Raw genomic sequence first — 25,036 nt, forward strand, 5'->3', positions numbered from 1 at the left:
TAGACCTGGCCTCTCCTTCTCCGCCTAAAGCATGATTTCTCTTACTTCTGGCTGCCAGGCAGGAAATGTTCCTAGCCACAGGATAAGCTTCTCCTTTGAAGGGGAAAGGGGGAGGGGGAGACAAGGAAAAAAAGAAACAAAGAAAGAAAAACACAAACTTTACTAGAGCAGCTGGCAAGAGCCCCGAAGTATCAGGCAGGTTTCCAGTTTCCTAGAAGCAGGGATCCCCCTCCCCCAGACCGCCTGCGCCCGTGGGCGTGGTTCCCAGTGTGTGTTAAATAGTCTGCCCGGTGCCCGGTGGGTGTGGCTTTCAATGTATGCGAATTTGCCCGCCCCGCGCCAGTGGGCGTGGTTCCCAGAGTATGCTAATTTGCGTGCCCCGCGGGAGGGGCCATAGTGCCCCGGCGGCCTGACAGCGCGGAGAGAGCCTCTGGGCGCAAGGACGCGCGGCAGGGCTGGTGACAGGCTCCCGGCGCGCTGGTCCATGCTAGTCCCGGTCTTTGTTCTGGGGCCATCGCCGAGACATGCGCGGCTGACGATGGAGGTGGAGGACTCCGGCGGCGTGGTGCTGACCGCCTATCACTCCTACGCGCGCTCCCAGCAGCCCAGCGGCGAACAGCGCTGCGCGTCCCGGTCCGCCGCCAGTCACCCGCTCAGCAGGTAAGGGGAACTACACACTGGAGGGCTGCCCACTCCGGCTGGACTGGTACAGAGGTTGTATTCTGCAGCACTTATTTGCTGGGACACACCACTCGTGGCTTGATTGTTGTTTTAAGTTTTGGTGGACTAGATGAGTGAGACTGTTCTTTGTATTGTCCTGACTGGAAGTGCGAAATGCAAGAATCTCCCCACCCAGGGCTTAAGCTTGTCCAGCAGGGGTTAGCAGTGGAGTTATATATAGGCTTGATGCAATTTTATGATAAGTAAGACATATATATCATTTCTGCCAAAGTTACCTATAAAGTATGGAAGATTTTAAAAATATAATTTAAAACTAAACACACAAAAAAGAAAAAAAAACCCATACTGAATGACATTATCCTAAATCCTCAGAATAACTATTGAAAGCTTCTTTAGTAACTGCACGCCAACTAAATTAAAGAGTAGGTTGAGAGACACTTTAAAAAGTAAATTTCAGTAGACTTTTAAAAAAATTTTCATTTCTAGATGTTAAAAACCTTTAACATAGATTATAAATAAATATATTTATACAATTATATAAATATATTGGTGTCAGCAGTTGATTATTGCTGATGTCCACTTTATACTGTAAATGCAATTATTACTTGTTTCTTTGGGTCAAAAGAGATCTGCAACCATCTCACGATGTGCATTTTAGATTTAATAAATCAAGGATCTGTGTTAAATTGCTTTATCAGTGTTCATCTATTTGATACAAGATCAAGGCCAATTAGACTTCCATTGATTAAACCAAAAATGTTTAGATGGATAGACTAAAGTATTTGAGTGAATCATATGGTTTGATAGCTACACATTTAGGGAAGATTTAGTCTAAATATGACTATCTGCTGTAGATGAGTTGATGAATGTTTTTCTTTCACGGACACAATTTGAGTGGTGTGCTTTTATTTCATCACATTGATTTTCATTGATTTTTTTCCACATTTTTATCTTTAGTTACCTGATAATAATTACTTCTGTTTCCTAATTTCATTGATTTGCAACTTTATTTCTCAAAATATATTTTTGGCTGATATCCATGAGAGGAACTAACTACATTGGCATGAGATCTGTGTTTGGGTTGGCTAACAAAGAAAGTATTGTTTCTTTCAAAAAGAGCAGGTTGAGTAAAATCTCATTTTTATATAAAGACAATGAGAAATTAATGTATTCTTTCCAGCTTTAGGAATAGTGCATTATTTTAAAGCCTACTTGAAGATACAAAGATGCAATTGTTTTAGCATATTTTATTTTCAGAAGCGTCAACATGGACTATTTTTACTTAGATTACAAGTTATGAAATAGATATAAGTGATTTGGTGAGAGGCATGGGTCAAGTCTGTGCATTTTTAAATGGCTATGGTGTAACTGTCCTATTTGTAAGTGCCAGCAGCTGTCTAGCAGCACCAGCCAGATATCTGAAACTACATCCGTTTCCAAAGCAAATTGGAGGGAGAAGTTTTATTAGCTCAGCATGTAGTGTTTTGGAATGATAATACATGAGAGCAAGAGAGTTGCATGTCATAGCTAGTGTTTTACCATAGGTTGCCAATTAGATTTATGTTGTTCTAAGTTTGCAGTTTTGATGATTGCCCTGTACTTTCTACAGGATCCTTCCCCCTACAGTGGAATCAAAAGAGGATAACATAATTCCTTGGTCCCTAGTAAAAGCACTAAAAAAGAGGTTCCTGTATTTACAAGGAGCCAGAGGACATCTCATCATTAATCATGAGTCTGATAACAGAAATAATCAGCCCCAAGTTATTAACCTTTGACTCACTAACTACTGATCAATACTTCCTTTCAAGCCAAGAAGCAAGATGGTATTGTTCTACTTCTGAAGAAAGCACTCTCTCTTTCAAGAACACTCTTTCCTTTAAATTGCTTACATATTTGTAACCTATTTGTGGAGTAATAACCAGTATGTCCCTAAAAGCATACTATTGTATCTGACTTTCTAAGTATCATCATTCTTTAGCTCTCTGTAGCATAAGTTCAAATCAAAGTAAACCTTTTCCAGGCCTTCACAACACCTCAGTTTATGTGATTTTTTTTCTTTTTCTTTTTTTTTCCATACTTTTTGCCTGTTTCTTTCACTAAAATACAATATATTGTCTCTCTCTCTCTGATTTTGTCTGTTCCCCCCCCATTGTTGTGTTCCAAATGTCTAGAGCAGTTTCTATACATTATAGTACTCAATAAATATTTCTTGAATAAATTAATGAATTCCAACTAAGATTAAAAAAATGGCCAAGAGAAAATGGTGGGAGTTTTAATAGCTGAATTCAACCTATTTGCATGTACTGTGTGCCAGCAACATATTAGACATTGGAGATACCAAGAAAAATGAGATATAATTCCTGCCCTCCCCCCAAATGTGGGCAGACCAGTGGGATTTTTAGGAAAAAAGTTGAAATAAGTGGCAACATTTATAAATCAATAGGCTTCAGTTATAAATCTGTATTTCCAACTTCCAATGAAAAACTCATCAAAGGATTTAGGAACTCCAGCCTGTCTGAGGCTGAGTAATAGTAACAGCTGTTCCACTATATGGGCTGTTGGAGCTCCTGTTTGTTACACTGTCCAGATTGCTCTTCATCACTGAAGGTGGAGTGTCTTTTTTAGTTTCTCCTGGGGCTACCTATTATATTTCAATGAAGTCAGCCAGTAAATTGTACTTGTCATTTACTTTGGCTTAGGATCAGATTGCCAGATTTTGACCATCAACTATACCAATTACTACCCTGTGGCTTTTGGCAGTTTATTTAAGCTGCTTAGAATATGAATCCACCCAAAGGAAGCCCCAGATGTACTTATTAGTTGCATTATGACTGCTATCCTGTTAATTACAGTGTTAATGTATGTAAAGGGGAAAAGTAAAACATTTTTGGTATTTGCATCCGTATCAGGGAAATGGGAAAATAAAACAGGGTTGAGAGCCTGGTTTTTCAAAAAAAGTTGGCCATTTAAAACTCAAATATCTTAGTTTTATGTCTCCCATTTCAGAATTAGGAAGGATTCAAAGGATCACTCATTCTTACCTCATTTGATCAATGGTTCAAAGTATATGGGATATAACAAGTGAAATCATCTCCAGTCATGTGAATGCATGGCTTTTAGAGGGAGTTATGGGTACCTAATTGATTTTAGGTTGGGCTAGATTGACAATAGTCCTCTCCAGGTTTAAATTCTTTTTTAAAAATGAATATTCAGGGTTGGATTTGTGGCTCAGCGGTATAGTGCTTGCCTAGCGCTTGCAAGACCCTGGGTTCTATCCTCATAAAAATGAATAAATAAAACAAAGGTATTGTGTCCAACTACAACTAAAAAATAAGAATTAAAAAAATCAATATTTAATGTGGATAAGTTAATAACTTGATTTTTTTTTTGTGGTCCTGGGTTCGATCCCAGGACCTTGTACATGCAAGGCAAGCACTCTACCAACTAAGCTATATCCCCAGCACCAATATCTTGATTTTTAATATTCAGATTATACTTTGTGCATCTCATCCTGATGCAGTCTCAAATAAGTTGAGGATACATTGTGCCAGTAAATAAGAACAGTTAATACTTCTTTGTTCTTCTGTTTTTGCTATTTGTTTTTGCTATTTGTATTTGCTTGGAAATCCGTTGGATCATTTAAAGACTGTTATATTTCCTTTGAGCCTTTGGGCTGTTCTTCCCTGTGTTTCTTTAAGAATTCTAATTTATTTCTTACAATCTCTATCATCATATTCCTTGATTCTGATAGTGCTCAAGGATGGATAGATTTGGTTAATTCTCATAATTAATTTTTATCCTCACATTATTTTTGCCTTTTGAAATTTTCTTAGGAATTAATTCAAAGGAACCCTCCAAAGTCTACTTTTGTTGTTACTCTTCATAGAGAGTGCTTGTGACATTGAATACTTGTAACATTGAATTTCAAGTTATTTCTTTGGAGCATGCAAGAGAGCCATCAAGATTTTATGAATTCTCAGTTTTGCTAAAATAAATGGTTGAAATTGCCTTTAAAGTAATCACTAATGTATTTACAAAAAATCCAGAGAATTCAGAGAATTGTGGAATCACCTTCATGTGGATGAAGATGGCAACTTTTTCTTAACTTTTTATTTTGATATAATTTTAGTCTTGTAGAAAACTTGCAAAAGTGTCCTTAACCTGGATTCCTGAATTTTAAGGATTTTAGAAAGGCAGAACTTCTATTTAAAATCCGAGAATATTGTCATATATTCAAGATAATTTCACTTAGAAGCAGTGGCTAAAAATAAAGCTGTATTTGGTTTTTTTTCAAAGATTTCCTTAATTATATACAAATAAGAGTGTACAACAGTTTTTGAGGAATGTATAGTATAAAATGGTCATGATTATTCTGATGTTTATCTAGTTATCCCATAAACTTCCTTGTAGAGGACAAAAATAGAGGAGGAAAAAAAGCAATTCTTCCTCAAAAACAAATTTAAACACTAACCAAGGTCATCCTTGGAATTCTCCCTCTACAGCAGTGTTTCAACTTTGTGAAGGGGATGTTGTTTTTTAATAGTGTAACTATTTATATGATAATAATTTGATGAAAAATGTAACCAATGATGATTAGGAAGTAAATATCTTATTTTGAGGAAGAACTACATTTAGAAACTTTTAGTGATGTATTTTTTGGTAACTTTCTGTGTTGAAATTAATTCATTAAGAAAGATATTTATTTCAAGATGCAAACTTTTGCTACATTAAACTTTAAATCTCTATGAATTTATGCATACATATAAAGAGAAACTAAATTCCGGGGGATTATAGGTATATTTGTTCTAGAGTATTGAGAAATAGTAATAGAAATGGTATTCTTGGGAGAGAATAGGAATTTATAGGTCATTCTTTATGTTGTGGTTGAAACCAGAGTTGGAGTCTCTGGTTTCTTTTTACAGTGGGATCCCTGCTGAGCCTAGGTACCTCCATGTGTAGAGCTATTGGGAAACATCTGGTACATTTCCTTTGATCTTGCCATTTGACTAAACATTTGGTCAGTTGCACTATCCATTTTTAACCTGCTCATTTCTCCCTGCTCATTAATCACTAATGTATTAACAAAAAATCCAGAGAATTCAGAGTGTTGTGGAATCACCTTCATGTGGATGAAGATGACAACTTTTTCTTAACTTTTTTTATTTTGATATAATTTTAGTCTTGTAGAAAACTTGCAAAAGTAACCTTAACCTGGATTCCTGAATATCAATGGCTTACATAGCTGGAGTTACCATTGTCAAAACTAAACAAACTACTTCTGGCATAATAATATTAGTACAGACTGTGTTCTGATTTTGCCAGATTTTTTTTTTTCCTAGAATGGAATTTTCAAAATGTTGTAGAGCTAAATTCAATATACCAGACTGAATTTAGGTATGTTTCCTGAGTGTCCTCCAATCTGTAACAGTTTGTTCTTGTCATTTGTGACTCTGGCACTTTTTGAGGACTGGTTGCTGATTTTGCAGGACCTAGTCCTTTAATTTGGGTTGGTCTGATGTCTACTCATGATTAGATTGAAGTTATGCATTTTTGATGAAAATTCTGCAGAAGTGATGTTGGCCCATCATATCAGTGGGTACATGATGATAATGTGTCTTAATGTTGATTGTAAGTTTGGTTACCTTGTTAAGGTGGTGTCTGCCAGGTTCCATGCTATGAAATTACTATTTCCCCCTTTATAATTTATAATTATCTTCATACTTTGAGACTATGCAAATATCCTCTTCTCAAATTTTCCTCTTCTAATTTTAGCAACCATCTATGGATCTTGCCAGTAAAATTTATTACTGTCGTTTCTTAAGGGTGTTTTTTTGGGGGGGTATATGTGTGCTCATGGTTGAACCCTAGTAGCTTTACCACTGAGCTACAACCCCAGATCTTTCTAATTTTTTTTTTTTTTAAATAGGGTCTCGCTAGATAGGTCAGGCTGGCCTTGAACTTATGATACTCCTGCCTCAGCCTCCAGAGCCACTGGGATTACAGGAGTGCACCACTGCCCAGGCTAATGACTTTTAAAATTTTCTTTTAGTTTGACTTATTTTACATACAATAAAATATACAATCAGCATTCCTTAAGATTTTATTGTTTTTATGTTCTTCACCTTTAGAAAGTAAACCAAATGTAAATGGGCACCAGTAGTTATTTAAATCTAAAGTTCTTTACAGTTCAGATACAAGGGACAATAAAATGACTTAATTTTGCCTGGTCTGATGCATGAAAACTATAAAAGTAAATTCCCTAATTTTAAAAGTTCCATGAATTCTTGGAAGCAAAATTTTATTAGAGGATTAAGAGAAAGAAAGAATCAGAAAGTTAATAAATTAAATATTTTGTTAAGAGAGTGTGGTTGTTCTTAAATCCCACTTTTCCTGGAGAGTATTACTGAGACTATCTTATTTTCTTAGAAGTATTTTGGTAGCTGATGGAAAACACTTTCTTGAGATGTTACATGAACATCTGAAAATGTATTTTGACTAAAGTAAGCATTCTGATTTACATATAATCAGAATTTCTTCTCATTCCATCCTCAAACCAAACAATTTCATTTCTGAAATAATTGACATACTCTTACTTCAATGAATTCTAGCCAAGAATAAAAGTAAACTGTTATTGTAGCAAAACATAAGAGGTGGGTAGAATGTTTCTCAGAAGGAAATTTTGGAAATAAATTATATCTGGCTCAGTTGTTAGCTTTGTATTGTTCTTAAGCCACTTTGAATGAAAATACAAAGTCAGACATACCTTTAAATAGTGTAGACATTAACCTTAGAGACTTGTCATCATAAAGAGCATGATTAAAGTGCAATAGTAAAGATACTTATTAAGACATTGTTTGCTTGCCTTACTAGTAAATATCCTATATTGGTATATTGTTTTTTCTCTTATATAATTTATTGTTTATTTTTGTTGTTATTTTCCTCCTTATTTTAGGCATCCCTGAAACTCTTTAACTTGCTTTTTAAAAAAATTTCTAATATTATTACTTTTAACTTGGAATTTACTTTTAATCAGATAGCCAAGCTTGTAGGTAAAGATAATGCTGTTCAAAGGGCTACAGTGTATAATCTTTGTTGAAGAATTTGATAGAATTTATTTATTTTGGTTTCTTGGAGATATTTTTAGTTTGCTTGCTTTGATTTTCTTGCGGATTTCTGGTTATTGGAGTTGATGAGTTTTGTGTAACTCATCATTATCACATGAAGTTCAAATTATCCATTTCTTTGTGATTCCTGGAGGATGCGTATCAAAACAAAATAACAATATACCCCAAATCTTAAAGGTGCTTTAGTCTCTATAATGTGAAGTAAAGAAAATAGCAAATAATTTTATTATATATTCATCTTTTAAAAAAGAGTTTTGATGCATTCTTTGAGTGTCAATTATATCACTCTTGAATAAATGAATATTATGGATAAACCATCCATTTGACAGGATGAGGTGCCCTATAATTCCAAGGGTGGGAGAGCACATACTCAGCGTACTTAGAGAACCAGCTGTGTGGCTCATATTACTCTTAAAAACTAATTAAGTCTGTGCATTCCATTTCCAATCCCTCAGATGAATAGATGATGAACGCACACAAACACAACACAAAAGACAGTAAGGAGACACCAGACACCAAGGATAAAGTAGTGTGTAGTGATTTTTAAATTTTCAAACACTTGAGATTTATTTGTACTATTTCAGTCATTCTAAGTTGTGGTATTGATTATCTTTTATATATGAAGACAAATCTTTATATCTATGGTAAACTCTGTGGTCAACCACAAAATTTTTCTTTTGTATGTCTGTAATGTGTAAGGTAGACATTCCTTTGAAGTTTCCTGATAATTATTCATTTATGAAACTCAATGTAGAAAATACTGACCCTTGCATTTGCCACTAAAGAAATACCCACTAATGTATTTGCATTTATATAAAGATCCATCCATACATTTATGTTTTGCAGATCAGTAGAAAAATCTGGAAAAAATCTTAAACATGTTTAAATTATAACTAATCTTTAAGTTATATCTAATTATATGATGATACCTTTTCTTCCCACTTCTCCCCTCACTCTCACTACCACATTTAAAGAATTCATACAGTGACCCAAGTTAATATATCAGTGGTTAGATTAAATCCATCTTTAAGGGGCAAGAGATGAAAAACAAAATAAGAGAAAATAAATGCAATCCTAGAAGTAAGGCTAACCTTATTTTCCAAAGGTTTCCTTGACAACAGTACTACTCAGAACAGTTATTAGCTATCGTAATAAACTACAATCTACCAATATAATTATAATTTGGCAATTAGTCATCATTGTCCTGTGATGTCATTTAAAAACAAACAGACAGACATACCTGATTTTACTGAGCTTACTAGGGGCCAAACGCTATGCTACCAGCCTGACATGCATTATCCCATTAATCCTTACAACAGTCCTGTGGCATGAGAAGAAGCTCAGGCATAGAAAAGTAGCCCATGACCACACAGCAAGATAATGAGAGAGCCATAAATCCTACTCAGCCTTCTGCCAAAACTGGTGCTTTTAACCCATTATTAAATTGTAACATTGTTTAATATATTATAGACTTATTGTTTTTATGCTTTAATTTTATTATAGGTTTATTAAGAGCATGTACAGTTTCATCTCATATCCCCATTAGCACCAGCAATAGCAACTTTCACATAATAGATTTTATAAATACTCAGTTTTGATTTAGTCTTTCCTTTTGCAAAACTTTCTATTCTATTTTGATGGAATAAGCATAGAATGGGTTACATATGCATGTATATAAATAGCTCATTTGTGCAATTTTGTTATCACTTGAAGGAACTTCAGTAATAGGATTATACCACCCCTCCCTGTTTCAAAGCTATATTCTTGCCCTTCATGCAGTCTTATTTAGGTAACAATATTTTAGACAAAATTTGCTCAAGTCCTTCAGATTGACCAAGAATGTAAGATCCAAGCAAGAATGACTAAGAAAGTAAGATCTAAGCAATCAGTAAATGGAAATCTTTCTGTGGCTCTTTTTCCCCAGTTGTAGAAGGGGGAAGGGCAATTTTTATCCTGTAATCCTTAGGTTCATGTTCCTAGTAACAAGATTTTAGGATTTCTCCCTTTAGTTTTATTAATTGCTTTATTAGGTTTTAGGACAAACTTCTGTGATTAAAACATATTTTTCATTTAATTCCTTCCCATATGATTAATAACATAAGAAATTTTAATGCAAGTTGAGAGGCAGTATTCTATGAGAATAAATGGGGCCTTCCTCCTCAGGTTTCTACTTCATCCTGATTTGGAACCAACCAAGGGACCAAGTTAGGTTCTACACTATGACCTTGTGGAGATCAATTCTATTCTAAATCTTGCTCAAAAATATAGGGTGATGCAGGGTGCTGTGTGTGGATCTGTAGTCTTAGCTACTTAGAAGGCTGAGGTGAGAGGATCACTTAAGCCCAGAACTTCGGGGCCAGCCTGGGTCACATAGTGAGAACCTGTCCTGGGGGAAATAAAAAATAGGATAGGTTATAGAAATCTGGACCCCAGAGCATTGCACAACCCTTACCCATCAGTGATCTTAGGGTCACAGATGATACTGACCTAAAATGAGCTTCAAAGATTTCCATTTATACAACTAATCCTGGGTCCTTCCTGACCTGGCCTTGAATTTTTGGTAGAGGCCAGAAATTGGAATGGCCTCTAGTCTCCGGTTGCTTGTGTTTATTTTCTAGGTATTCACTTTGGTAAATTTCAGTTCCTAGTACACAAGAACTACAGATACCATACAGTCATGTTAGTCACATGTAAACAGTGGCCTGGGCCAACTGTCACATCTCTAGGCGTGTTTTCTCCCTCTTCTTAACCAGCTGGGGAGTTCAGAGTGTGTTGCTGAGAGGACTAGGCTTCATGAAGACCAGTCATGAATGAGGGCAGCAAGTAGCAATCTCTGTGGTTCAACTGGGAGGTGAACTAGGGAGAAGCAGGAAAAAGGAACCTGTTGAGGCAGGTTCTGAATTTTATTCTACTGATTTCAGTCACCTGCTCCAATCACAGCAGCATCCACTCCAGCTGCTGGTGCCTTGGCCTACCTTGCTCAGTCAGGCCAACAGCAAGGGCCACTCAGAGGGAGGAAGATGGGCCTCCAGACTGGGAAGCATGAAAGGGTAGAACTAGAGAAGGGTTGAGGTGGATTTTGAGAATGGCATTTCCTTTGCTTCCTTTCCAGAGCTGCTATAGCTCTGTATGTTATCTCACCAAGAGTATCTCTGAGAGGCTTGAAAACATAACTTGCTTTGCCTTTTCATTGGCATCTTAAAGAAAAACATTTACTGACCTCAATAGAATAAGCAATTAATGGGGAAAAGAGCTGACTAAAAGTTTTCCGCAGTTTCTGTTTTGGAAAACAGAGGATGCCTAGGTCTGTGATTTTTAACACACTCAAGTCCTCTCTGCCCCTTTTATAAAGCTCCGGGATTACAAGGTCGACTTGACAACTGTTTTTTTTTTATAATGTCTGAATTGTGCTTAGTTGCAGACAGCTCCACACTGGAGGACTCCCACTCTGCCAGTTGCTGGCACATGTAATAGAGAAAAGCAGGCCATGTCCTGAGAATCTAAAGCTGTGTCATGCTTGGTGAGACAGTGAGTCAATACCAGCTAAAACAACATGAGGCATCGCTTGTGGGAAGCCCAAATGTTGATTATATCAATCTTAAGCATGATGCGCCTTTTTTCCAGAGGCTTCCAAAGTTCTCATGGGAGTTTAAAAAACTAGCACCAATTCTCTAATAGTTTGTGGAAGTGCTTTGCTACTGAGAAGTTTTTAAAATGTGTTGAAAAAGGGAGTTCTTTTCAGTTAGCCAAATCTTACCCCTATTCACCCACTCTTCTGTCTCTTTCACACTCCTGCTCATACCCTGCTCAAACCAATCTGGGTCATTCTGTTTTAATCTGATTTAAGAGCTATTGGGTTAAAATCCATATAATCAAAAGTGTAATCTCTAGCTGTTTGTTCATTCGGTTCAGGATCTCTCAGTCTATTTGTTCCTCTGGATCATAAATCATGGGTTTAAAGTAGACCAGGAAGGGGTAGAGAAATGGCTTAGAAGGCTCATGCATTTGTTCAAGGAAAGATGATAATCTACATTCAGGTTATGGGAATATGGATGAAAGGGACTAGTAGATTCTATGGGGAAAACCAGCAACTAAATTAATATGATTTAGTGATTAAATGCATAATGAGGACTAGGAAAAAATGACTTAGGTTTCTGTCTGGGAGTGTTACTAGCTGAAATTGTGAATTCTGGTGGATGAGTAGATTATAGATGGTATGATGATGGGTTTCACATGGGAACGTGACCTCTAGGATCCTGTGAGATCATGAAGCATATATGTCTAGCAGACAGTTGTCTGTATAAGTCAGAATTTTAGGAGGGAGATTATGGCCAAAAGTTTTAAAAAATATTTATGAGAGACTTTAGTGCTGGGGGATAGTCCAGGCTGGGATAGGATGAGCTTTGGCAGGAGGGAGTAGAGTCTCCATAGAGACAGTGGGAGAACAAAGATGGAAATCCGAGCAGCAGTGCCAAGTTGGGAAAAGCAGGGCCTGAGAGTCTGTAACAGAGACCAGAAAGATTGGAGCAGTCTGGAAGCCATGGTATTGGACTCAGAATGATCCAACAGCTACATCAAGAGTAGCAAAATGGCCAATAAGGGTGAAAGCTGAAAATCATCTTCTGGACTTTTAGTGTAGATATTAGTGTGGATATTAGTGATACTCTTTGTTGCAGTGGGTTTAATAGAGTTGTAGAGTTGGAGGCCAGTTTGCTACAGGTTGAAAAGTGAAGGTCAAGGAAACAAATGGAGGCAGCAAGAAGAAGTGATTCCTTCTAAAAGCTTACTTTTGAGAAGAAAAGAGAGAATGGTGGCAGACTGAATTTGGGAGGTTTTAAAACTTACCAAAAAAAGGTGAAAATCGGATAGAAGTCAAGAAAGAAACCTAGCAATTCTAAAATTTAGGGCTTAACACATGTCTTTCCATTCTTAAAATCTTTTGCTAATGCACGTCATGTTTGCTTTGAGTGTGTTCCCTCAAACTTGCTGTGCAGAAGTTTGGCCCCTCAATGTAATAATATTGAGAGATGGTGGATCTTTAAGAGGTAAGGCCTAGCCTGCCTGATGACACATGCCTGTAATCCCAGTGATTGGGAAGGCTGAGGCAGGAGGATTGCAAGTTCAAGACTATTGTCAGCAATTTAGTGAGACCATATCTCAAAATAAAAAGGACTGAGGATGTAGTTTAGTGGTAAAGCAGCCCTGGGTTCAATCCCCAGTACCAAAAAAGAACAAAAAGAAATCAGAGGTAGGGCCTACTGAAAAGTAATTAGGTTATTGGCACCCCACCTTCAGCATTACAAGGACTAATGTAGTTCTTGAAGGCTGAATTAGTTCTCTTTAGAGTAGATTGTTATAAAATGAGATCACCCCATGCATTTCTGCATGCAATCAATCCTTTTCCCTCTTCTCTCCCACATTGTGATGCAGCCAGGGGACCCTCATGAGAATCCTGGCATCATGCCATTTAGACCCTCTAGACACCAGAATCATGAGCCATTTTAGCTTTTTTGTTATAAAGTACCCAATGTCAGGTATTTTGTTATAGTAACACAAAGTGAACTATCACAATACATTTATTATTTTTGCTTATAGGATGAAATTTTATCCATAACCCTACAGTAGTATGGAAGTATCATTAGGATAAGAGCATTGTCTATTTTCCTCATCACTGAGTCCTTACCTATTGTCTGCTCCCCACCATCAAAGGGCCTGATACTTAGAGTCTTAACAAATGGTTTCTGAATGAACACAGTGGAAGCTGAAATGTGGAAATATGACTGTCTCTTGATGAGAAGCTATTGGGTATACCTTCTGAAATATGAACATCTCTTTCTTTCTGAAATTTTCTCAGAGAGAGAGGATCCTCTAAATTAACCTTCATTCACAGAATAACAAACTATTACAAGTATGCCATCAATTGAAGAATAATTAATAAATATCAAAACTGGTAACAGTTCATAAACACCTATACCTTGGTAAAAGAAGTACAGCATACATAGATACTTATTAGAATATATCCGCCATTGCTTTAAAGATTAAGATTTGCTTATGGATCATTTCACTCATTAAAACATGAAAATTTCAAATTCTAATTCTTACAAAAGTGCAATTGAAGAAAGATTTATTGAGCCCCTGTATGCCATATATGTTGGTGCTACAAAAGCGGTTCGTAGTTGATCCCTAAGAGAAAATAGATAGGTGTGTTGAGGGTCAGTATCAGCAGCAACCAAAACTGGAGCTCCCCCAGAACAGAAACTGTGTTTGTCATCTCAGTATCCCAAACATTCAGCCTAGTGTCCCCGAATGGACACTCAATATTTGAACAGTTGAATGAATGAATGAATGAATGAGGGAAATGCATGAGATATTCTGGAAGAACAGAAAAGATTTAACTAACACTCAAGGCTCAGGTTCAAGAAATGCTTCTTGGAGGAGTTGATTCAATTAAATATTTAAGATTCAATTAAATCTTAAAGAGTGAGCATGTGTTAACAGGGCAATTATAAGACTTGGAAGAGTTTTGGGCAGACGAACCACTATAAGAGAAGGGTATTGCAACCTGTAGCTGCAGTTGCTGGTCTTGCTGAGGCCATTCAGTATGAGACAAGTGGGAGAGGGTCATAATTGTTCAATGTGCTCTCTGGCTGGAATGATTAGGGTCAGACTGTACTCAGTGACATGCCGTTTCTTCATTTGGATAATGAAGGGATTCCACTAGCTGACCTCTAGGGTCTTTTAAAGCGTGAATCTAGTTTTCCTCTATGATTAAGGTGGAAAGTAACTAGATAATCCTAGACCTATACTAATTTTAGAATAACATGTTTCCCCCTCTAGTTTAACTTTGCTCATTCAATTGATCTCACAGGTCCTTGAGCTGTCTCAGTAGCATGAATTTTTGATTAGTTTGAGTTTGCTTTACTACAACCAAGCAACCTAAGTGAGGATTAATATATCAGTGAGGTGCTTATCTTTAAACTTTTCTTTGAAAAATGTAGCCTATCCAAGAAGCAGAAGTGATTTATATATTTCATGAGTTATAAATTGGGAGCTTATTTAGTAGGAGTGTTGTGTGCTATTTAAGAACACCATGGCCCTTTATTTATTTTTTAATCTAGTTTTATTTATCTATTGTTATTTTTAGATAGTATACACTAATGACTTCTTTTTGGAAAGACAAATTTTGTTAATATTGTATTAATGCAATATTTAATACTTTACATAATTTAATTTAATCATATTTAATCCAATTTAAATAATGTAATTTATAGTTATTTTGGTAGAAAATTAGAATAAATTTAATATAATTTAAACAAAGTAGAGATTTCTAGAAACATGTGAGCATATTGTGGAATATTTTCTCTGTGTTCTTAATTTTCTAATAAAACATACACACACACACACACACACACACACACACAAATTAAGGCAAAAAATCACTTCACGTTTTCCTTATTGTCTGCTTTTGAGCTTCTTCTGACACATTAAGTCCTACGCTGAGGCCTTGTTACAAGAATGTGCCTATAAAGGAAATGGGCTTAGAGAACTGTCTCTAAGGACTGTCTCCCCTTCCCCCATCTTTTTCTCTCTCTTTCTCTTCCCTTCTTATCTGCTACTCTGAAGGGGAAATTATACTCAAGCACATCATTTTATCAAAGCTTGAAAGTGGTAATAATGTAGACAGACCATTTGTTGGTTTTATTTAATTATTGTACCTGTCATCCAGCTATCTTTCAGGGACTGGTTGTTGGATGTAAGGAGGTGGGGTAGGAAAGTAAGTAGGTTTAGATTAAAACTCATTACAGGGTCAGAAAATTGAACTCACAATTCTGCTCTCAGGATGTGGGATCTGGAGACTTATTTCTCCATGGTAGACCCAGACCAAACTAGGATGGAATCAAGTTTATTTTTGTGCCTGATTAATTTGCTTTGGTGTCCTGAAGCCCTTTTATTTACCCTTTTATTTACATCATGTAGGGATCATTTGTATAGCAAAGGGATATTGGCTCCCACTAAGGTGGGAATCAAATGATTTGACTACCTGCCTTAGTGTTTAAGGTGTTTTACTTTTCCAAAGTGTGTGTGTGTGTGTGTACTTTTCAAAAACTTCTGATGGTGAAATTATAGGTCTTTTTCTGATGGTGAAATTATAGGTCTTTTTCAGGGAACAGAGAAGAGTTCTTTAGACAGGAAGTCACACACCTTAATGTACATTATTTACACTAGGGATTGGTGAAGTTTTTCTGCAGAAGACCAATATTTTGAGCTTTGCTTGTTATATAACCTCTGTTACAACTCTGTTGTTATTAACACAGAACAGACATAGACAAATATGTAAACCAGTAAGTTTGATTATGTTCTAATAAAACTTTATTTGAGCCAGATGTGGTGGCACACACCTGTAATCTCAGTGACTCAGGAGGCTGAGGCAAGAGGATTGCAAGTTTAAGGCCAGCCTCAGCAACTTAGCAAGATCCTGTCTCAAAATAAAAAATAAATAAGGCATCTCAGTGGTAGATGTGTGTTAAATCCCTGTAATCCTCCCGCCTACCAAAAAAATGAAGGGAGAAAGAAAAAATAAAGAATACACCTTTATTGAAACAGGAAGTAGGCTGGATTGGCCCATGGGCCATAATATCCAGCTACTGACTGAATCATTGTCATATTTTGGAACTTTAATGTCCTCTAAAGATCCAGCTGCTAAGGGTTAGTCACCAGCCTGTGGCTCCTCTAGAAGGTAGGCTCTCATGGAAGGAAGTTAGGTCATTAGTTGTACCCTTAAAGGGATATTGGTTGCTGGTTGCTTCCTGTCTTTTTTACTACCCACTGTGAAGTGAGCAGACTTCCTCTGTGATGTGTTCCCACCATGATATATGGTGCCACTGCAGGCCCAAAGCAACCAGGCCAATAAATCAGGGACTGAAACCTCCGAAACCATGAGCCAAAACAGACTTCTCCTCCTTATAAGTTGTTTCTGTCAGGTTTTTGGTCCTAGTATTGGGAAACTGAAGACTACAGACAGCTTCCTGTTCTGTCTATTCATGAAACTTGTATAGCAAGCCAGTCACAGCAAAATACAGAGAATTAGTTCTCCAGAACATAGAAAGCTGAAAGGGACCTGAGGTTGCACCTGTTAATCACCTATGCTTGTTAAAAGTGTGAACATTGAATATCAGTATAGCAGCTTTTCGAGAACCCAGATAAATCACTCTCCTATCTTTCAGTGTTCATTGCTCTGTTCTGTTTATGATGGATGTGAGTCACATTAACCCAAACATACCATTGGATTGACAGTTGGAGAGACTATCTTAGCTCAAATATTTTAAAGTAGTAAAAGAGAAAGCAAGAGACAAAGAAACAGATGAAGGAATTTAGATGATAGCATTCTGAAAATGTAAGCAAGGGATATCTTAAGAAAGGATGGGAACTATACATTTAGTAAGCAGATTAATTACTGGCAAAAAAGGCACAGTATACTGATCAGTTTTCCAAATCATTGTTTTAAAATTATAAGAGTATGAGAGGAATGGATAATAATCTTAACCAAGAAAATAGAAATCTCTAGATTCTCTGATTTTCTGTTCATTCATCCATCTGATCTTTCTTTCTGAAATCTTTGTTTTAACAAATATCCGTTGGGTGTCTTCTTTTGAAGATGCTGGGAAAGATTAAACCTAAACAACATGCATTTCCTGTGATTTAGGAGATCAGATAGAGCCCATGAGGGCTGGGAATGATGTCACCTTCAGTATTGCTGCCTATGGAGAGAAAACAGGGTTTGCTTCAGGGAGAAAATAATTTTTGAGATGGGCATGTGGGTCTCCTGGGTGACCTATGCATATTGGTGTATGAATGGGGGTGAAGGGGAGTAAGAGGGGGTAAGAAGGGCCAGTAATTCAGGTTAGAAATATTGAGGGATTAGTAAGGAAAGTGGTAATACTTTCTGTAGATGAATTTGGTGGGATTTTATTTTCAAGGTGGGGATGGCTGAACAAACATGTTGTCAAAGATATGTTAATTAAACATCCAAAGCAACTAAATTATTAAAAGTTCCTCACTTCAGGAGGGTGTCTTCAAATCTTCATAGATATTATATGTATAGTTTATTGAAGAAAAGTGTTAATTATTAAAGAATCAGACTCAAGCAGAACTTTACTTCTATTAGAACTCTTGAAGAGTTTATCCCTTTCTCTCCAAAGTAAAACTCAAATGACTGATAGAAACTTGTTTGCACATTGGAAGTAGCTGGCTTAATGGCTAATACCATAGCAAATTACAAACACATGCAGGAATCCTAGTGGTTCAGCCAGAGTCCCATATTCAGTGGAGTCATACATTGCTCTTGTCCCAGTGACTCATGGTACCTCTGTGTTTGACTTGGTTTGCGGTCGGGTGACCCAGCTGGGTATTGTGGGTAATGGGGTTTTCCTAGCATTATGCACCAAAGACACACATAGGGCAATCAGAGGGAAAGGCTTTAAGTCAACTCTAAAGAAACCCTGACTTTGGGAATTCCATGAAGGCAAAATGTTACTGAGAGCAGATTTTGGAGGTCATCTCAAACTAGGTCAGGTACAGTTAAAGTCCATGGCTGCTGGTATTATGGAATGCACCCCTATTTGTTTTGGGAAAGTGGTGAAAGATATTTCATTTAAGATTTTCCACCTTCCTGGAATGATGCCACCCTAGAACAGAGTTCTCCATATTCCCAAACATGAATGAACCTCAAATTCAGCAAATATTCAGTCAAACGAATCATTTACTACATCAATGCATCAGTACCCATTTAGGGAAACAATTTAACATCCAGGATATCTTTACATTTATAGCTATCATGACTATATTCTATACCTAGAGACAGCACTTGTGGCATTCAGAGTGTTTCTCTAGTACCTAGAGATTAGCTTTGAACAAATGTAGGACAAGTTTCATGTAAAAATAGCACATGGCTAAAATAGGGACCGGCTGGAATGACTGCTGTGTTGGATGGTGCTGTTCAGTGTTGTCTCCCTATAATCAGGATGTTTCTGGATATCATTACCATGATGAATAACTTCTGTGGCTGGGACATTCTGGCCAATGTGAGAAAGCTGACGGAGCAGAGGCTGGGAGGGCCCGTGGCTAGCATGTTTTTGTTCTCAGAAGTGAAAATTTTTGCAATAAACATTTAACAAGGTCAGGGCCTAAGAAGAACCTAAGTTCTAGACATTTCTTAAGGAAAGTATAGTCCTTCAGTATTTCACTTAACATAATGGAAAATGTTAATTGTTGCCTAATAGGAAAACAAAGGAAAGCAATCCTTATTTTTTTTTTCCTGATACCCACAGTCCACGGCACAATCCTAAATGGGAATTTGTTGAGTGCTTTAGTGTTTTCCCTAGATGTCTAAACAAGTGAATGATACACATTTGAGACCATCATTTGCTAGTTTTGTGTGCCAACATGGATGGAAATAAAAAGTTTATGTAAATGAAGCATTTCTGAGATTGGGGATGGAGCTACAGCACATCTCTGAACTATATAAGCATAATGGCAAAAAAAAAAAAAACATGTTTGAGCTAAAAGTCAATCAGAGCAAACCAGTGATCTGATCTGTTGGCACATTATCCATCCTGTAGGTCATAATACTCATAAAATATGGGTTCAAGAGGATTAGATAAGCTCATGGATAGCAAATTAGTCATATATCTTTATAGGAAAGTTAGAAATGTAAAAGCCAGATCCCATTCTCTCCTACCAACATTCCATAGTAATACTGTCCAACAGTGTTATAGAATGGAGAAATATTTCCCTTTATTCAGGATTTTGTCTTCTGCTTTGATTCAAGATAGCTTTTTCATCAGTTTATAGGACTTTTGAGCCCCATGTTTCCTCAGAAAATATCTAGCCTCATTTTCAAGTAAGATTAAGATGTTAAGCCACTCAAGTCTCTAATATTCTAACATTTCTATATTAGTACGTTTTCCATTAGCTTAATAGTTGCCTGAGATTATCAACTTATAAAGAGACAAGTTTTATTTTGGCTCACTTTTTTGAAGGTTTCAGTCCATGGTCTGTTGACCACACTGCTTTCAGGCCTATGGTGAGGCAGCACATCAAGGCAAGGGGCATGTGGTAGAGCAAAGCTGCTGATCTCTTGGCCAGGATATGAAAAGAACGAGAGACGGGAATCCCACAGTCCCCTTTGAGAGTATGATCCCAGTGACTTAAAGACCTCTTGCTAGTTCCTACCTCTCCCAGTTTCTACCAACTTCAGTAGCACCAAACTAAGGACCATGCCTTTTAAATATGGGCTTTTGTGGGACATTTAAGATTCAAACTATAGCAATTTCCACACCATTTATTTTAAATAGAAGAATTCCTCATTACATTTCCATGTTGTCTTCTTGTCATTCCTTCTCATATGATATGTGGCATCAGAACATAATATTACTCCATCCACAGACTGTCATCTGCCTCATGTGTAACCCCAGATTTTTAGTCACAAATACAATACCCATAGATACAGGTCTGCACTCCTTCTCCAATCTTGGGATAAATGGCATATTCACAACACCATCATTAGTCTGTCTTATGAAAATAAGTAACTTAATGGAAAGGAGCATTTTGATTTTTATAACTAAAAATTAAGATATAAATAATTCTCACTGACAGGTTATTTCCAAGTAGTAATTAAAGTGAAGGTAGTTTCAGGGAAGTACCTTCAGCATGCATTTAAAGTTCACTGAGGACTCCAGGAGGAAAGAAGCATGCCTTCACAATGTCATTTCCAATGACTTCCAGCTCAGTTCTCTTTTCTGGGATCCTTTCTTCTATTGGGCTTTTCCTTTTGAGGGCACCATGCCCTTCTAGGCTCTCTTCCCAAACTCTTTCTTGGTCTGTGTTCATGCTAATAATTGCTCATATTTATTGAGTGCTTCCTATAAAGCAAACAGGGTTCCAACTACTTTATGCATGTTGCAGCCCCAAGAGCCTTACTCTTTCAAGGTGAACACTATATTGTTTCTTCTCTGACAGATTTAAAAACTAAGGCATAGAGGGTCATTTACCCAACTAAACTATGAAGAATTCACCCCAAACCCACAGTGTTATCATTTATTTTTTAAGTTGTGTAGAATGTCCACACCATGACAGAACTCATGCCCCTTCACCATCACACTTGGTCCCCTTTGAATATATACATCCTGCTTCATTTGCCCACCTGTCTTCATTTGGTTAAGTTTCATTATCCCTGTACATCGGGTCATAGGTTATATTTTCTAGAAAACCTTCTCTGATACCTTTTCTACTCTCTTCCAGTCTGGCTCAGCTTATCTCCTTTATACTTACAATGAACCCTGGGGCAATTGCAGCTTGAAATTCCCACTGGTAATTATGATGTGACTTCTCTGTAGCAGCCCCCTGCCCAACACTGGACTGCAGCCTCCCTGAGAGCAGGAGTCAGCATTGATCTTTATGATCTTGGTACCTAGCAATATGTCTTTAAATATTTATGAAATGGAGGCAGGCAGTGTACAAATTTTCTTTTCCAAAATTGAGAAACAAAATAATTGATTCTGGTTAAAATTTATCACAGAAGACTTTTTTATTTCTATTTTTATTTTTACATTGAGAATAGAAAATAAGGCAGTAGAGAAACAAAGAGTAATACTAATGTGGGTCAGATTCCACAAGGCCAACTGCTTATATTTTTACTTTGTTAGATTTTATCTCTTGTAAAGAAAAAAAAAAAATATCCCCGGGAGGTGAAAGAGAAAGGGAAATGCTTTTGTTTTCAAACTGAAACTGGAGTTTCCATGACCTCATTGTGAGGCAGTTGCTCTTCTTGGAGATAATTTGTCTCCTGTGAAAGTTCAGCATCTAATTTAGAGCTCTGTGACTTGGGATGATTCAGAGGGAATCAGAGAACATAATTTTAAAAGCTGGAAAATGATGGCCAAAAGAAATATGTACAAAACTTTAGACTGTTGGGGCTGGAACATAGAAAGGTAGAATGATCTATGCCAGTTGAGCCCATGAGAAAGAATCATCTAACTGGGGGCATGCACAGATTGGTTCTACACATGGTGTTGTTTCAGAAAATTTGGTCCTTGTTTCCAATGCAAATCCAATAATGAGGACACGATTGTGAGAAAAAAGTTAAAAAAGGTTTATTGCTTTGCTAGTAGAGGAGAAACACAGGAGACTCCTGTCTCAAAGGCTGTGATTCTGTTCATCCGCAGAAACAGGGCACTTTTATAGATGTGATTCAGAGAAAATGAGATTAGAGAGGAGAGATCTGGAAGGAGAAGACCAGGGAAAAGTAGATCTGGGAGGAGATCAGGAAGGAGAAGTTTAGGGAAAAGAAGATTGGGAGAAAAAAAAAAAAAAAAACATGTAAGTTTCAAAGCCACAAGGGATATCAAAGCATCAAGTGAACCCCTGATACATTGTTTTATCCATGGAGGGAACTGCCAGCCCCCAGAAGCTGCTGCCGGCCCCAACAACATCATAGATTTCAAAATACAATAGTGCTGTCTCTGTGTAGTTGTACAAACATAACATTTACCCTGTAATTTCTATTTCTGATTTTAGTTTGATTTTCTGTCCTTGAAATTTCCGGGGGTTATAAATGCAATTGGCCATTGCTGAGACAAGAAGCCAATTTTCCTATTATAAGAAATAGCAAAGTCCCTTCCATTTTTGAGGACTTGCCTACAAAACTTAAAAAAAAAAAAAAATTCCAGGCATCTGGAAAATTCAACTTCATAAACCAATGTTTAATTAGAAAGTAAGGAGAACTATAGTTGTAGAACAGACCAATTTGATTACATTTTAACTATTAAGTAGATTAATTTTCAGGGTGGTCATTCTTTATTATGTTCATTTAATTGACATTAGATTATATTAAGAATTTAATTTTAGCTCCCTCTACAAATTGGCCAATGCCCATCCACCTTTGGTGGACTAATGAGATTTCTGTTCAGCATGGCTTTTATTAATCCTCATTACCACTCTAAGAAGAAAAATCTGAGTAGGGCCAATGGAATTCTTTCTCCCCCTGAGTTCCTTGACCACAGTTTCTGGAATTGTTTCAACAAAATGTGAGCATTGTCATAAAATTCTGGGTCTCCCAACTCAAATCCAAATAATGAAGGAAAAAAGACTGTATCACTGGTGTCACAAGTCAATAAAGGACTAATGCTTAACTTTCTTTTTTTTTTTACAAGCTTATTTTTGATCCTTCTCTCTAACCTTGGCTCTCCCAACCTCTATTCTCTGCATTCAAGACCATTTGTGTGTTCAGGTAACACAGACCACATGTCCTCCAACAAAGATTCCTTATTCAGCAAAACCACCAGTTGCTGAACCACTTAGCTTCTGCACACAGGATCATGTAAAGGACTGCTGTGGAATAGGTTCTGGAATCTTCTCATTGGGCTCAAGGTTAGTTCTTAGCCAGGAGTTACTGTGTAATGACACAATAGGCTTTTCCTCCTCTCCACTAAAAAGTATAGATAGGTAACAATGAAGTCCCTGTTCCTCTCAACGTGTTGTCCCAATTCAGGAATTCAGAAGTTAGACTTCTAAGAAAGTAAGTCAGTGTGGATACAACAAGGGGTAATTTCATTTTTTCTGTTATATGCTTATAATCATTCTATTGAATTTTGTTTTGGGCCTATTAATTGACAATGCTTCCCCCCCTCCCCTTTTGCTATAAATACTATTTGTAAGGGGTTTAGATATGGTTAAAAAAATACTCTCTAGACTTTTCTAATAAAATCAATAATTATGTTTTATAGAAATGTTGCATAGTTAAGTGTTTCTGAATCTAAGATATATTTTGGGAAACAGAAAAATAAGGGATTTGTAATATCTAGGTGCACAGTTTGAAATGACAACTTTAATGGGCATTTTTAAAGGTAGAGTTCTTTAAAAAGATCATTAAATATTGCTGCTTAGTTTTAGGACAATATTGCAATTTTAAAAATTGAAAGCAAGAACATTAATTTGAGACGTATGCCACTGTGCTTGTCTGAAAATAAATTTCTTCAAATTAGCCTTTTAAAATCTGTGTGTGTTTTTAGATATTCCTATTTAATGCATAATGATAATAGGGACAGATTTCATGTTTTCCTGAGAGCAACTGGAGATTAATTATATTTTTTCTTCTCTTTCCCCCTCTGTATTTTTGATTTGCTCTATATCATGTAATAAGGTTTAATCTTATTCTATAAACACAGGCCACAGTTTGAAAATCAGACAACCTCACATAGTATGACTTGAGGTTGACTTTTTAAAATGATTTTTAGTAAATTGGGTATTTTGTAATTTAAATGAGAGGATAATGTGTCTGGAGAAATGGGACTGAGTGGTTGAGACCTCTTTCTTTTTGTTACTGTTTTAAAAATTTGAATTCTGTGGTCTTCTGAGGCATGCCAACTGCTTGTTTCTGAGTTTCTAGCAGTTTGATCTTCAAACATTTTACCCCAAGCATACCAATTTTAATTGTAGTAAATACATACGTTCTTTGTCTATAAAAGACAGAAGAGATTGCTGAAATTCTTATGAGTCTAATTGTGAAGCTGACATAGAGTCATGCTGACTGTTTTGTGACTAGGATTTGGTCAAATTCTGGCCCATGTTAACAAACTTGTCCTGAAGATTGACGTCAACTCTAAACTATGTAATACCATTGATTCTCTGTTTGTAATGGTTTCATCCTTATTCTTGGCATCTACTTATCTCAAGATTTGCATTAAGGAATAAGGTAACAGGTAATTAGGAAGAAGTGACTGTTTAAAACATTATTATGGAGTGGAATAAAAAAATTTTTTTTTGGCTATTCAACTCCAAAGTTGTAATTACTTTTTAAAAATCTTTAATGAAATTCACTTCTTTCTATTAAATGTGATCTTCAGTCTTTATTACAGGTTCTTCCAGAAAGGTACCATATGTCCAAGCAAACTTTGTTGAGAATCTAATAATGATATGTCATTATCCTAGTGAGAGAAAACCTATCTTTGGATAACTAAGATCATTTAGTGTTTGAAATCATAGTAGAAGAAGGAAAGTTGAAGATGAATGCCATTATTTATTGAGTATCATCATCAGGACAAGTTTAGATACTAAGATTTTAAGAAAGAACTTTGTCAAAACTTTGAAACTACTAAGCAGAATACTGTGGGCAGTTGTCTCCCTCACACTAATTCATCTTTGGCATAGAGCCACTTTCTGGGATTAGAGCTCGC

The 25,036-nt window shown here is 36.5% G+C and overlaps 1 protein-coding gene across 2 annotated transcripts in view; it reads left to right on the forward strand.

The window, feature by feature from the left end:
* Positions 1 to 538: 538 nt before the first annotated feature.
* Positions 539 to 25,036, forward strand: part of Arhgap28 (Rho GTPase activating protein 28) — a 191,311-nt gene continuing 166,813 nt past the window's right edge. For both annotated transcript variants that reach the window (XM_071602452.1, XM_071602453.1), the window contains exon 1: positions 539 to 660. In XM_071602452.1, the coding sequence (XP_071458553.1) occupies positions 539 to 660 (122 nt within the window). The remainder of the gene's footprint in view (positions 661 to 25,036) is intronic.

This window comes from Marmota flaviventris, chromosome 16, assembly GCF_047511675.1.
Source record: "Marmota flaviventris isolate mMarFla1 chromosome 16, mMarFla1.hap1, whole genome shotgun sequence".
Lineage (NCBI taxonomy): Eukaryota > Metazoa > Chordata > Mammalia > Rodentia > Sciuridae > Marmota > Marmota flaviventris.